The sequence below is a fragment of the Ceratotherium simum genome, chromosome 23, assembly GCF_057802395.1.
Source record: "Ceratotherium simum simum isolate JZ-2026a chromosome 23, ASM5780239v1, whole genome shotgun sequence".
In the NCBI taxonomy this organism is placed as follows: domain Eukaryota; kingdom Metazoa; phylum Chordata; class Mammalia; order Perissodactyla; family Rhinocerotidae; genus Ceratotherium; species Ceratotherium simum.
The window spans coordinates 21,018,726-21,031,420 of NC_141922.1; the positions used below are offsets into that span (position 1 = coordinate 21,018,726).

The following is a 12,695-nucleotide window of genomic DNA, read 5'->3' on the forward strand; positions in this document are numbered from 1 at the left end:
GAAAGGAAAAGGCATGTATGAAGAACGTGGTAAACTAGATTAGTGGTCTGAATTCCTCACTACTCTACAATAGAATGATCCATCCATTCTCTTGTTAGGGGCTCATGCATTTCCTTACCCCTTGGATTTGGGCTTGGCCATGTGACTTGCTTTAACCAATGGTATATTAGTGGCAATGACATGAACAGAGTCTTGAAATATGATTGGATGTTTGGGTTGCCCTGTTTTCTTTCTGCCGTTGCCACGAGGAGAACATACTCTAGAGAGCTATTGCCCCTCCGGGTAGGGCCCCAGCAGAGCAGAGCTGCCCCTGCCTCCCCCAGACATGTGGTGAGAAATAATATCTATTGTTGTATGTTCCTGAGATTTTTGTGGTTTGTTATGCAGCAAAAGCTGACTAATACCAAGAGCACGGAGCTGTTCAGTTTTGCTAGAGCAAAGGGTACATACTTGAAGTGAAGCTGATGGGAAAATACCAACCGGGACCACACAAAGATATCTTACTGAGATGGCATTAACCTTGAGCAGTATTTGTAGCACAATACCCATTACCCCTGACAGAGACTGAAATCCAATACAAAGAATTGGCTAAGACCTACTCTACAGACTTTCCCATTCAGAGTTGCATAAAAATTGTAAGCTACAGAAACAATTATATTCGCTTTCATGGCAAAAAGAAGACAAAACACCAGTTACAGCTTTTTGTTATTGTAATAGTCATATTCTACTCAGTACGAAGGGTTTGGACACAATTTGATGGTTATTTTAATTTGTCAGTGACTTTTTTTTTTTATAGTTCTTTTGTTTGGAAAATGATTTTATCTTGACTATAATTAATTCCAGAAACAAGAACACAAAAAATGTCGTCTACAAAACCATTTTTCCAATAGGTGCTACTCTTTCAAGGTGCTTAAATCTACATCTTATATTTCCCTCTAAAAAGCTACATCTGGCATTTGAATAATTTTAAAAGAGGTGGGAGAGAAAAACACTTAGATGGTGAAAACAGGCAGAAACACAGCGAGCCAACCTCTCACGAGTGTTCTAGAAGTCAGACTGCTTGGAAACCATTCTTACAGATGAAAGCATCACCCTGTTTACAGTGCAAGGCCAGAAGGCCTTGGTTTAACTTAGCGGAGTGTGATTAAACACATATTCACAAATTGTGTGATAGTCCTCCCTTCAAAACGTGAAGCCCAATTCCCCCCTACTTGGGTGTGGGCTGGGGTTAGTGACTCCTTTCTAATAAATAGAATATACTGAACGTAAAAGCTTGTGACTTCTGGAACTAGCCAAAAAAGGCATTGTGAACTCCTCCCTGATCTCTCTCTTGGATCACTGGCTGTGAGGGAAGCAGCTGCCATGTTGCAAGAGCATTCAAGCACTCCTATGGAAAGACCCACTCCTCTCATGCTAAATATGAGTGGAGTAGTCAGGGAGGGCCTGAGACTCCTGCCAATAGTGCTGTGAGTGAGCCGTCTTGGAAGCAGATATGTCAGCTCCAGTCAAGCTTTCAGATGACTGTAGCCCTGGCTGACATCTTGACTGCAACCTTGAAAGACCCTGAGCCAGAAGCACCACTCCTGAATCCCTGACACATAACAGCGATGATCATATATGTTTTGTTGTTTTAGGCTGCTAAGTTTTAGGGTAATTAGTTACATAGTAATAGATCACTAACACATAGATCTCTCTGCAGCCACGCAGAAAGAGTCACTTCATAATAGGGGGAAAAAAGCCCTATAAATGCCTTAAGGTTACTACACATTAGGAAAACACAATCCATCAAACCTTCAGAGAAAGATCTTTTTCTAAAGGACATTCAAATTAGACTTTACTAGATAATTATTGAGTGAGAAGAGAGAAAACTCTATCTTGACTTCTCTGGAGTTCATCTCCCAGGAGATGAGAGGCAGAAAAGAGAGAGGAAGGAGAGAAGAAGAAGAAGATATTTCAGTAGATTTTTAACAGCAATGAAAAGCCTACATCTCATGCAAGTGAATATCAACTATAACACAACATCACAGGGAAGACTTGTAAATGTGTAAGTGTCAACCAGCAAATTATTATGAGAGCTCTACCAGCCCTCTGTCTTTAATTAAGTTGATCTGTAACATAAAGATAATTTTTTCCAGGAATAAACCAGGATATAAGGGGCATTAAGAAGTTTCACAAGATGAGGAAAAAAAAAAGAGAAGTTTCACAGATGCTTACCACTGAGGCATTCTTGGCTCATAATTGCTATGCATTAATCTGAATTTGTGTCCAAAGTTTTCTGATAAATGTATCTTCAGTGCCAACAGCTTTTTTCAACCTCAGGAATATTGAACATAAGAACCCTACTTCTGTCTCCCAGATTTGAATCAATCTGGGACTCAGTTTTCTCTAGACTTCTCAGCCTTGTTAATTCACAGTTAACTGTGGCATGAGCACTAGGGACTCAGATTTAGCTTTAGTGTGTGTGCAGCATTTCCCTGCCCTGACTGCAATTTCTATGTCTCTCAGAGGGATCATCATTGACTTATGGTGCCCAGAGTATGGCTGATTCCTTTCTATCTGTGTTTGCTTGGTGGAGTTCAGTTGTTTTCATCTTCTCGTCCTTCTGCCATCCCCCTTTTCTCATTTTATGAAACAAAGTCCATTTGTCCAAGTTAACCACAGAAGCTTAGGACTAATAAAAAATTGATCCTTAAATCTTATGTTTCTTTACATTAGAAATTTGCTCTTCTGTGGCAGGAAAAGCTCGAGGGGAATAATTTGCCAACTTCAAAAGTCACTCAGGGATTTTATCCTCAAAGAACAATAAACAACTAATCTGGGGAGAAAACAGATGAGGGAAACTGCCCTAGCATCAAGCTCTAAACAAAAACGTGAAATTTTCTCTTGATTAAAGATGATATTCCAACATGATTATTATTATTATTTTTATACTCAGTAATAATATTGGAGTGACTAGAGCTCTTAGCGCCCAAAATATCTGATCCCACAGAGTAGATGTAAAGTGCTAATGACATTTATAGAAACCAATGAGTTCCAATGGGGAAAGTCTTTGGAATGACACCTCCCAGTCATTTCCACTCAACTTTTTCCAGGGACTGGTTTGGGGAAAGACATTGCCACCATCAATTGGTGGGAAGGGATAGTCAGTATTGTAATGCTTCTCTGGAGAGCACCCTAGTAGGAAAAAGAAACATAGCGGAAAACCAAGAGCTCTGTTAACCAAGGAACATGTGCCTGGAAAAGCAGGAGAAGGTAATTTACATTTATTTGCCTGATGCCAATGATGTATTTGCTATCTTAATAGATTTGCACTATGAACACAAATGTAGAAAGACATAAGTAATTGATAAAGCTCAACTCTATCAGCCTGAATTTGTAGCTGTTACATTCCTGGTAATTCTTAAATATAAGTACATTCTGACTTTTTCATTATATTTCCAGTGTAGTCATACTGAGAATTTGCATATTGGAATAAGTTATTTGACTACAAATTACCTTTCTTTAACTTCTTTATGTTACACTAGGGGACACTCTAGTTTTTTTTTTAATTATGTGTGAAGATACATTATATTTATTATCCATGAATTTAATTTTAGAACAATAAAAGAGATGCAAATTATTTGTTATAAAAAGGAGACAATATGTTTGCTAGGTTTGAGAATCATGACTTTGGGTTTCAAGCCCTTTCCCACCTGAGGACCTTTGCACACGCTATTGCTGTGTCTGCCTAGAATGCTCTCCTCTGACTCCCTTATTGATATGCCAAATTCCTAAACTTTCAGGTCTTAGCTAAAACATCACTGACTCAACAGACTAAGTCAGAGTCCCATCTTCTATGCTCACGTAGCATCCTCCACTTTGTCATAGCACTTATAACACTGAAATTAAACTGTCCATGTATTTTTTTTGTTTAATATCTGTCTCCATACTAGGCGTTACAAAAGGCAGGAAATGGATGCCTGCTTAACCATATGTCGTCCATGCCCAGCACCATGCCTGATGTGTAGTGAATGCTCAGCAAGTGCGGGTTAGGTGAATGAATGAAGATTCAGAAAGATTAAGTTGTAAGATTAAGCTGTCAAGATTACATAGCTGGTAAGTGACAAAGCTAGGATCCTAACCCATAGATGACTGATGCTCCAAACCACATTCTTCCATCCAGTCATGCTGCTTCCAGCTAAGGCAATATCACAAGGTGATGGTGAAACAGTTTCTCTTCTAGAATATCAGAAGTAAAACAAGATCAAATTGCCTTGTTCCAGGTTTCTCCCCAATCTGCCTCCAGGGTGAGATATTATAATAGAAGTATAACTTCTACAGTGCACCCCAAATTGCCAGATCCATGACCACTTTCCTATAGGTAATTCCCCTATTTGGACTCTTACATAGCCTGGGCACAAGCTAAATCCTAGAAGAACTGTCAAGTGCCAAAATGTATAGTCATGGAAAATGGTTTTATCGTGTTCATATTTACCCAACAGGTCATGGATGCCACAAGGCTATCCAAATACAGCAGAACGGGGTGCACAGGGAGCTTGCAAACAGTAAAACCACAACCCACTCAGACATTCTGGTCAGGCTAGCAGTTCCCATGTTCTGAATAGTGGTTATTAGGAGCCATCATGAAACCGGGTTCACCAGACCCTGCACAGTTCTGGCCTCTCCTCTGTGAAACCCCCACTGAGCAATGGGGTCAAAGGTGGAACTGAGCAGAGTGGAGCAAGCACAGACCTGAATTTGAATTCTAGTCCCCTATTGTTCAGTGGCGTGACCTTGGACAATTGACAATCTAGCTGAACCTCAGTTTCCTCACCTAAAAATGGGGCTAATACTGATCTCATAAGACTTTTATGAGCACTAATAATGTGCTAAGCATCTGATAGTTTACTAAGTAGTTGCTTAATAAATTCTAGCACTCTTTCTTCTGAAAGGCCACAGTGATGTCTTCCTCTACATTCTGACAGCATTTACTTCCTACATGACTCACTTAGCAGTTACCATGTCCCAACTTGTACCTTCAGTAATGTTTATATTCCTTCCTTATCCACACCAGGTCTTCTATTTTATCCAAATGAGAGTCTGAATAGAGCACTGAGCATAATATTGGCAGATGCATTTGGTGCCTAATAAGTAAAAGCCATAAATAATAGTTTATCTCACACACTGCCATGCCAAAAGCCTTACATAACCCCTGCATTCAATAAATATTTGCTGATTTATTATAAAAAATAAACCAGATATCAATTCCAGCTGTTATGGATATACAATGAAAAATAACAAAATCTTTAGTTGGATGGTTCCTCTGATCCAATATTTTTTGGAGAATCATGGAAACTGAAGGAGTTGTATAAAGACTGAAATTAGGAAAATTTCCCCGTTCTTCTCAAGTAAATAAACTTAATTTTGTGAACTGTAGACAGTAAACTTATTGTTGACTGGGTTCATATATGATTTAATACCAGTGTGAATAATGAACATTTAAATAAATGGAATAAGAAAACAAACAGATTAGTCATCTGCGAATGATACGCAGAAATCAGAATTAGAAATGCAGCTCTTATCAAAAAGTCTAGTTAGAGTCACACAAGGTTGTGATTGGAGAGTGAATTAAGGTCAGAATAGTCAGGATTCAATTGTCACAGTTCAGAGAACAAAAGAGGAAACTTAGAGCTGATCTGACCCCTTTTCTGAATTTTGGAAGACCTGAAGACAATGTAGGGTTTAATGGGGAGAGGCAACAACATCATAGCCCATAGAGGAACAGCTTTTCTTTGACATAAATTAACAGTGTAATATAAGTGACAAGAAAAAGCAGGTGAGAAATTGGGCTGCATCCATTTTTTGCTTATGTCATGTAAATGGAACCTCTTCAATTCTGGATGCCAATAATTAGACAAATCTAAGTTGGAGCTCAAAGTTTAGATGAACCACATGAGCTGCAGGATCTCTCTGAATCCTTAAATTCTAAGCATTCTCTGAATATTACAATCTATGTGAGAAGATCGCTAAAACACTCTTCTAATCAGTCTTCACAAACTTGTGATAAATACTTCAAGTTAAAGGAGACAAAGTGTTAATGAGAGAGAGGTAGACAATCAGATGGAACAAAAATAGAGTCTTCTGTTAGGTAATAACAGAAGTCATGAATAGTCATCTACTTCAGTTTGTTAATATGGAGGGAATATTTGTGCTCTAAAAATGCATATTCTTTGGCTATTTCAGTGATAATGATGGGGTTAATCAAAGATCTTGTACTAGAACAGTAGTTCAAACTGAGGTCATGAAATCCAAGGTTGCCTCTCAGCCTTTAGAAAAGAAGAAAACAGGGAACAATACTAAGAGTAGGTATTATTATATTTTTGCCTCAGTTATATAAGTTTGTATGCATCCACATGCATGTGCATACTGCATCATGATGTAAAATGTATTTCTTCCTGTGCATCATGTTTTAAAAAGTTTGAAAAATTATAATAGAGAAATCAGATGGAAGACTTCTGATGAAAAATTAGCCGAAGTCAATGAGTCATGAATTTTTGGAGGAAGACTCATGTGAGACTCATGCAGAAGCCTCAGCAGAAAGTGAGGTTCACTTAAGTGCTAGGCCAGAGTACTCAACAGATCTATTTCTTTTAATCTTGCTTCTGTAGTTTATTATTTGTCTAAATAAACTGCTTAGTAATAATACTTATTTTTACTCATTACAATATAGTGTCCTTTTAAAATTATATTATAGAGCATAGTGATAATCACATTTTATACAGAAAAAAAAAAAACCCATGATCTCTGGTTTTTATTTCTAGTTCTGAGGCTGGCTGACTTGAAGCTTCTTTGGGACTCGATATCTTCATATGCTTCCTTTTACATAAAATGAGAGAGTCAGGAGAAAAGACGGCTGAAGATTCTTCAGTTTTAAAATTCTATTGTTTTGATTTAGTGGAAAGGCGGATATTTTTCTCTCTTAATCTTTCCTGGGTATTTGGACCACAAGGCTAAGTTCAAAACATCAAGGTCCACCTTACAGCAACGAATCTCAACTGCAAAGGAAATATTTTATCGGGAATGGAAACTCCCTTGAGTGTTGGCCTATAAACCCAATTTTAACGCCAAAACCACATCCTTCAATGAGTGATCAGCTAAAATCACCTTCCCCCATGCTCAAAGGGCATTTTTCACTTTTTGTCTTACTGTCATCTTCCATGTATCTGTGAAATACAGGATTTTGCTTGTCTACTATACTCCTTAAGAATATATACATCTATTTGATGTACATAAGAAAATTATATCAGAGAAATTCATATTTCAAGAGTTGTCCAGGCCACTGTTGGCAAACTCCCTGGTGATTTTCCTCTGCTCTAATCATTCAAGTGCTCTTGCAGAGCAGGAAAGACTCAGTCTGGCAAGAACAAGGCTAAGACTTCCAAAAAGAACAAAGACAACTTGTGACCTGCTGAGAGTGACTCAGGTGCTGGCTCTGTGCTCCCTGAGTCGCAGTTTATCCATCACTGACACCAGCAGAGGGTGCCCTGCTGACAGAGGGGACCACCTTCCTGGCTGCCAGATCTTTGGTGTGCTGCGAGGGACTTATGCCCTTCTCTACGTCTGCTGACTTAGGTCCCTGCCTCAGGAAAAACCTTCAGAAAGGAAAATCAGAACTGGGTCACAATCAAAACAACTATTACCTAGTGAGGAACTATTATGTGCAAAGCAATTCAGACCCACGTGCTCTTGGCAATCTAGCTGTTCACGAACACCTGATGAGTGTTAACAGGGGTGGGAGAGACACTCAGTGCCTCAGGGGTTCAGCGGGTGGAGACATTTGTGCTCTGGGGCAATCAACAAAACTTCATGCATGAGACCGGTTAAGCTGAGCCTTGAACTAAGAGTAAGACACACGTAAGACGGGGGAAGGAAAGGACATTTCCAAAGGAGGAAGAACGTGTACATAAGTGCAGAGGCAGAAATGCACATGGCCTGTTGGCATGGATCAAGAATGAACGTGAAATGCTATCTCATAATCTGCATTTTACATCCCAAATTTGATAAAAGGAATATATCCTATCCATTTCATAAAAGTAACATGACTCATGGAGGAGATAGGAAATAGCTTTTCCCCAAATCTACATTCTATAAAATTGTGTCTTAGAAAATACTTTTATCAGTTGTCTCTTTTTTTATCACTTTCTTTGTGGTTAATATGTAACCTCAATTTCCCACATCTCTTTGATCTGCTTCTGGAGTGGGAGATCTTGGTCAATTACAGAAGTGGGTGAAATTCAATCAAAAGAGTCTTGTTATTGTATTGTATGGTACTGCTAAGACCTGTAAGGGTAGAAGACAAGGCTAAGTAGGATCTCTATTTTAAAGAAACTTTAGTAGGAAAGACAAAACATTGGCCCATGAAACTATTAAACAAAACACTGCCTCATATTATAGGAAGATGAGCCACAAACAGTATTTAATTTGAAGTTTAGAGCTGGCATGGTCTATATTGGCATATGTGAATCATGTTAATATGACTCATGACTCACCTCAGAGCCGCCACTGACTGTTGCCTAATATGCGGACTGCACAAAAAAAGCACCAGACCTAGGTAGTGAGCTCTCTACTTGCCATGACACATGTGTCATGCTACATCTGTCCAGAGGGGGATATCATTTTATTATTCTTCTACCTGGAAGGGGCACCTTTTCTTAATTCACTCATCTAGAGGGGACAGTTTTCTCTCATTAGCTCAAAAGCTTCTTAGAGGTGAGTTGGGAGTTCTGATCCTCCTTTTTCATACAAGCAGATGTGGCTCTTGATAAACACTTTGTAGATTACTCAGTTTTCTCAATCTTAGGGATAAATACACAAAAAGCTGAAGAACAGATGGGGTAGAATTAATTCAGGTCCATTGTTTTGGGTTTTATCATTGCATAGGCACCACCGTTAACATTCTGCTTCTTGTACTTAATGAGAGAGTGGCCCAGCTTACCTCGTTCTCCTGGGGTCCCTGGCACACCTGCACTTCCTGGGAAGCCTGGGGTCCCTGGGGGTCCTTGTTCACCAGGGGTTCCAGGAGAGCCTGGTCTCCCAGGCTCCCCAGGCGGCCCTTGGATGGTCCGGATAGAAGAGGAGTGGCTGGGAATCTGGTTGAGGATGGCTGTGAAACTGGCCATGTGACCTGAGACATGCGGGACAAAGATAGCACTCAATGAGCTGTCACACAAAGAAAGGCAGGACTGGAGGTATTTTTGTCAAGGCTCCGAACAATTCTCTCAGGCGCCGACCAAGGGGTAAAGCACATCCCTCTGAAATATGTTGATTTCCAACTTAAAAATTTTTGCATTTTACTTCGCATGATATTAACAGCTGGACTGTATTCAAGTCGCATCTCATGTGTTTGGAATTCCACAGCTCACGTCAACATCGCAGTAAACATCACGGAGCAGAAGTCATAAATTTTATCTTCACCCCCAACATTTATCTGACCCCTAAACCCTCATCCAGCTGCCCTTTTTCTCTAGCAATTTCTCCTGAAGTTATTTGTCTTTTTTTCCAACCCACAAAGGCTGCTCCACCCTTTTGCTCACAAATCCCCAGACAAGTGCTTTGTTTCAACTCATCTCTTTGTTGCCAAGCCTTTTTGCAGGAACCTTTACTTGGGTCCCAGCTGTAGAAACTTCCACCAGCTTTACTTTTTTTATTCCACTAGCTTTATTTTTTTAAAACTCTGGCCCTCTCTCCTATAATCCCTTAACTCAGTTATGACTGGAAGAATGTATTTGAATAACTGGAAGTATAGAGTGATAAAGTACTTGATACCATCATGCCTCATTTTTCCAGCATCATCAGATTGAGATTTTCCCACATAAGTGAATTTTCTAGATGACTGTGATTTATCTCTTTTCAAACATTCAAAACTAAATAAAGAAGAGTAACCGGGCTGGCCTGGTAGTAGTTAAGTTCGTGTGCTCTGCTTCAGCGGCCCGGGGTTTGCAGGTTCGGATCCCGGGTGTGGACGTACACACCACTTATCAAGCCATGCTGTGGTGGCATCCCACATATAAAATAGAGGAAGATGGGCACAGATGTTAGCCTAGGGCCAATCTTCCTCAGCAAAAAGAGGAGGATTGGCAACAGATGTTAGCTCAGGGCTAATCTTCCTCACCAAGAAAAAAAAAAAACGTTTTTAGAGGAGTTATTTCCAAAATATATTCAATGCATTCTTAAGCATAGGACAATGACTATACGTGGGCTTGGCTTCCTGACTCAGGAGCCATCAGTAGGCCCGGCCGTGATTGTCTGGGGGGAGGTCAGACATTTCTGCAGCTGTTTTTCAGCTTCTTCCTTTGACAAGGAGGATGTCTTTCATCACTTCTCTGTCATCGCTTTGGCCTTGCACAGTTTCCCAAATAACCCTTCCTAGCATCATTCTTCTCATCAGCTCTGGACTCACATAACTGAGCATGGGAGAAATTCTAGGCTGACTGATAAATCACATCTGAAGTGGAGCCTAAGGATGAAGTGAGGAGCCCTGAGAAACCTGAATAGCATGTGGGCAGATGATTGAGGGGCCAGAAATACAGCTGCTGGGGAGGTTGGGTCTTGCTCATAAAGTCGCGTACAATCTCTTCTCTTTCTTTCTCTCACAACCGGAATGACAGGCAGGGCCTCCCCATTTCACAGACCTGTTTCAGCTTTCCTGTATAATCCCCTGCTGGCTTCCATTTCCTAGAAGCCATTCACAAGAAGCTGAGAATTCCTGAGGGGAAAAACTCAATTTTGAACTCTCAATTTGTAGGGCATGTTTTAAATAATCGTATATTTAATACATGATTTTTATTCTACAGTGGAATAAGACAGCAACTCTTGTGAAATCCTCCACATATTGTGGCAAGTGAGCATATTAGGATTTAACCCTTAGGTTTCCTTACAATAATTACCTGCTTATTTACATTGTATAGTTGAAATGAGAAACCTACAAAATAATCCAAGATATAGATTAGTTTTGGACGTATTCTACTACAAAAGTGACTAATGTTCAATTTCTCTTTTATAACTTGTGTTTATTTTTTGTGAGGAAGATCAGCCCTGAGCTAACATCCGTGCTAATCCTCCTCTTTTTGTTGAGGAAGACTGGCTCTGAGCTAACATCTATTGCCAATCTTCCTCCTTCCCACCCCCCCCAAAGCCCCAGTAGATAGTTGTATGTCATAGTTGCACATCCTTCTAGTTGCTGTATGTGGGACGCGGCCTCAGCATGGCTGGAGAAGCGGTGTGTTGTTGCGCACCCAGGATCCGAACCTGGGCTGCCAGTAGTGGAGCGCGCGCACTTAACCGCTAAGCCACGGGGCTGGCCCCTATGACTTGTGTTTCTTTTTTTTTTTTTTTAAAGATTTTATTTATTTATTTTTTCCCCCCAAAGCCCCAGTAGATAGTTGTGTGTCACAGCTGCACATCCTTCTAGTTGCTGTATGTGGGACGCGGCCTCAGCATGGCCAGAGAAGCAGCGCGTCGGCGCGAGCCCGGGATCCGAACCCGGGCCGCCAGCAGCGGAGCGCGCTCACTTAACCGCTAAGCCACGGGGCCGGCCCATGACTTGTGTTTTTAAAGATCCTATTTTGGCGTTAAACCTGATCAGTTTCATTTAACTGGTAAATTCTGTTACATACATACATTTACTTGGGGCATATAATGTCAACTTAAATAAAGTTAAAATACAGGGAGCATTACTACTATGTCTGAGATGGTAGCTTTGTACTCAGTTTGCCCTGAGATTTTTGTCTTAATGAAAACTCTCCCAAGCCCATGCACACCTTTATTCCATACCTTCCTCAAGGAGAGATATGGGTTTATTTACAACAGATGGAATTTTGGACAGACATGGGTTTATCTACAAGAGACGGAATTTTGGACCCAGACAATGGGGCTTTCTTGGATACTTACAGGACTCTCAAAAGTTCCCTGGGCTAGAAGAAATACATGCCCAAAGCTGTTAAGGCAGCCACTCAGGTAATGTCAGCTCTGGAGGTGGAGGGTGTTTTTGGGGTGTGGGGCTTGACAGCAGAGCTAGGCCAGAGCCGGCTGGGTTTGAGAGGAGTATTTCATCTCTATGTGGTCTCAGACCTTCCTGGAAGTGAACAAATTACTGGCAAAGAGAAGTAAAACTAGTAACCCCCTGCTTAGATTACTGAGACAAAATACATAGTCAGTGGATGGAGGGGAAATGTGCAAAATGGGTGGGTGTGTAAGTGAATGAGCAGGAATCAGTAACTGAAATACTGGGCTGTGGGAAAGTTCAAGTTTAAAAGGAAGAAATGGGACAGGTGTCATATAAAGTGTATTCCAGTGTAATTTTTGGCATGAAGCCCAAGTATCATATCAAATGTCACATGAAGCCTATCCTTGTGCGTGTGCGTGTGTATATATACTTTTTGGCATAAATCTTAAAGAATAAAGGAAAGGACCTGAAGTTGCCCTCAAAGAAATGGATAAGAAAGAAGTATTGATTTAAATCTAGTGAGTTAATAGAGCCCAACACCATGAATCATGTTTTTGAAGGTAGTTTCTGATGCCTTAGAGTCTGGCAGCTTTCAAGTGCTGGGTACTTGAGAATAAAAAATCTGTCTATTTGGAGAGATGAAGAAGGAATAAAAGATTTGATCTGGGCAGTCAAGTTGAATCTACATGGGCAAATAGAGAGTTCTTGGACA

General features: G+C 40.3%; 1 protein-coding gene across 8 annotated transcripts in view; it reads right to left on the reverse strand.

Moving 5' to 3' along the window:
• The window catches only part of COL14A1 (collagen type XIV alpha 1 chain), a 227,104-nt gene that overhangs the window by 13,105 nt on the left and 201,304 nt on the right, over positions 1 to 12,695 (reverse strand). For all 8 annotated transcript variants that reach the window (XM_087447497.1, XM_087447499.1, XM_087447496.1 and 5 more), the window contains one exon: positions 8,975 to 9,163. In XM_087447497.1, the coding sequence (XP_087303623.1) occupies positions 8,975 to 9,163 (189 nt within the window). The remainder of the gene's footprint in view (positions 1 to 8,974; positions 9,164 to 12,695) is intronic.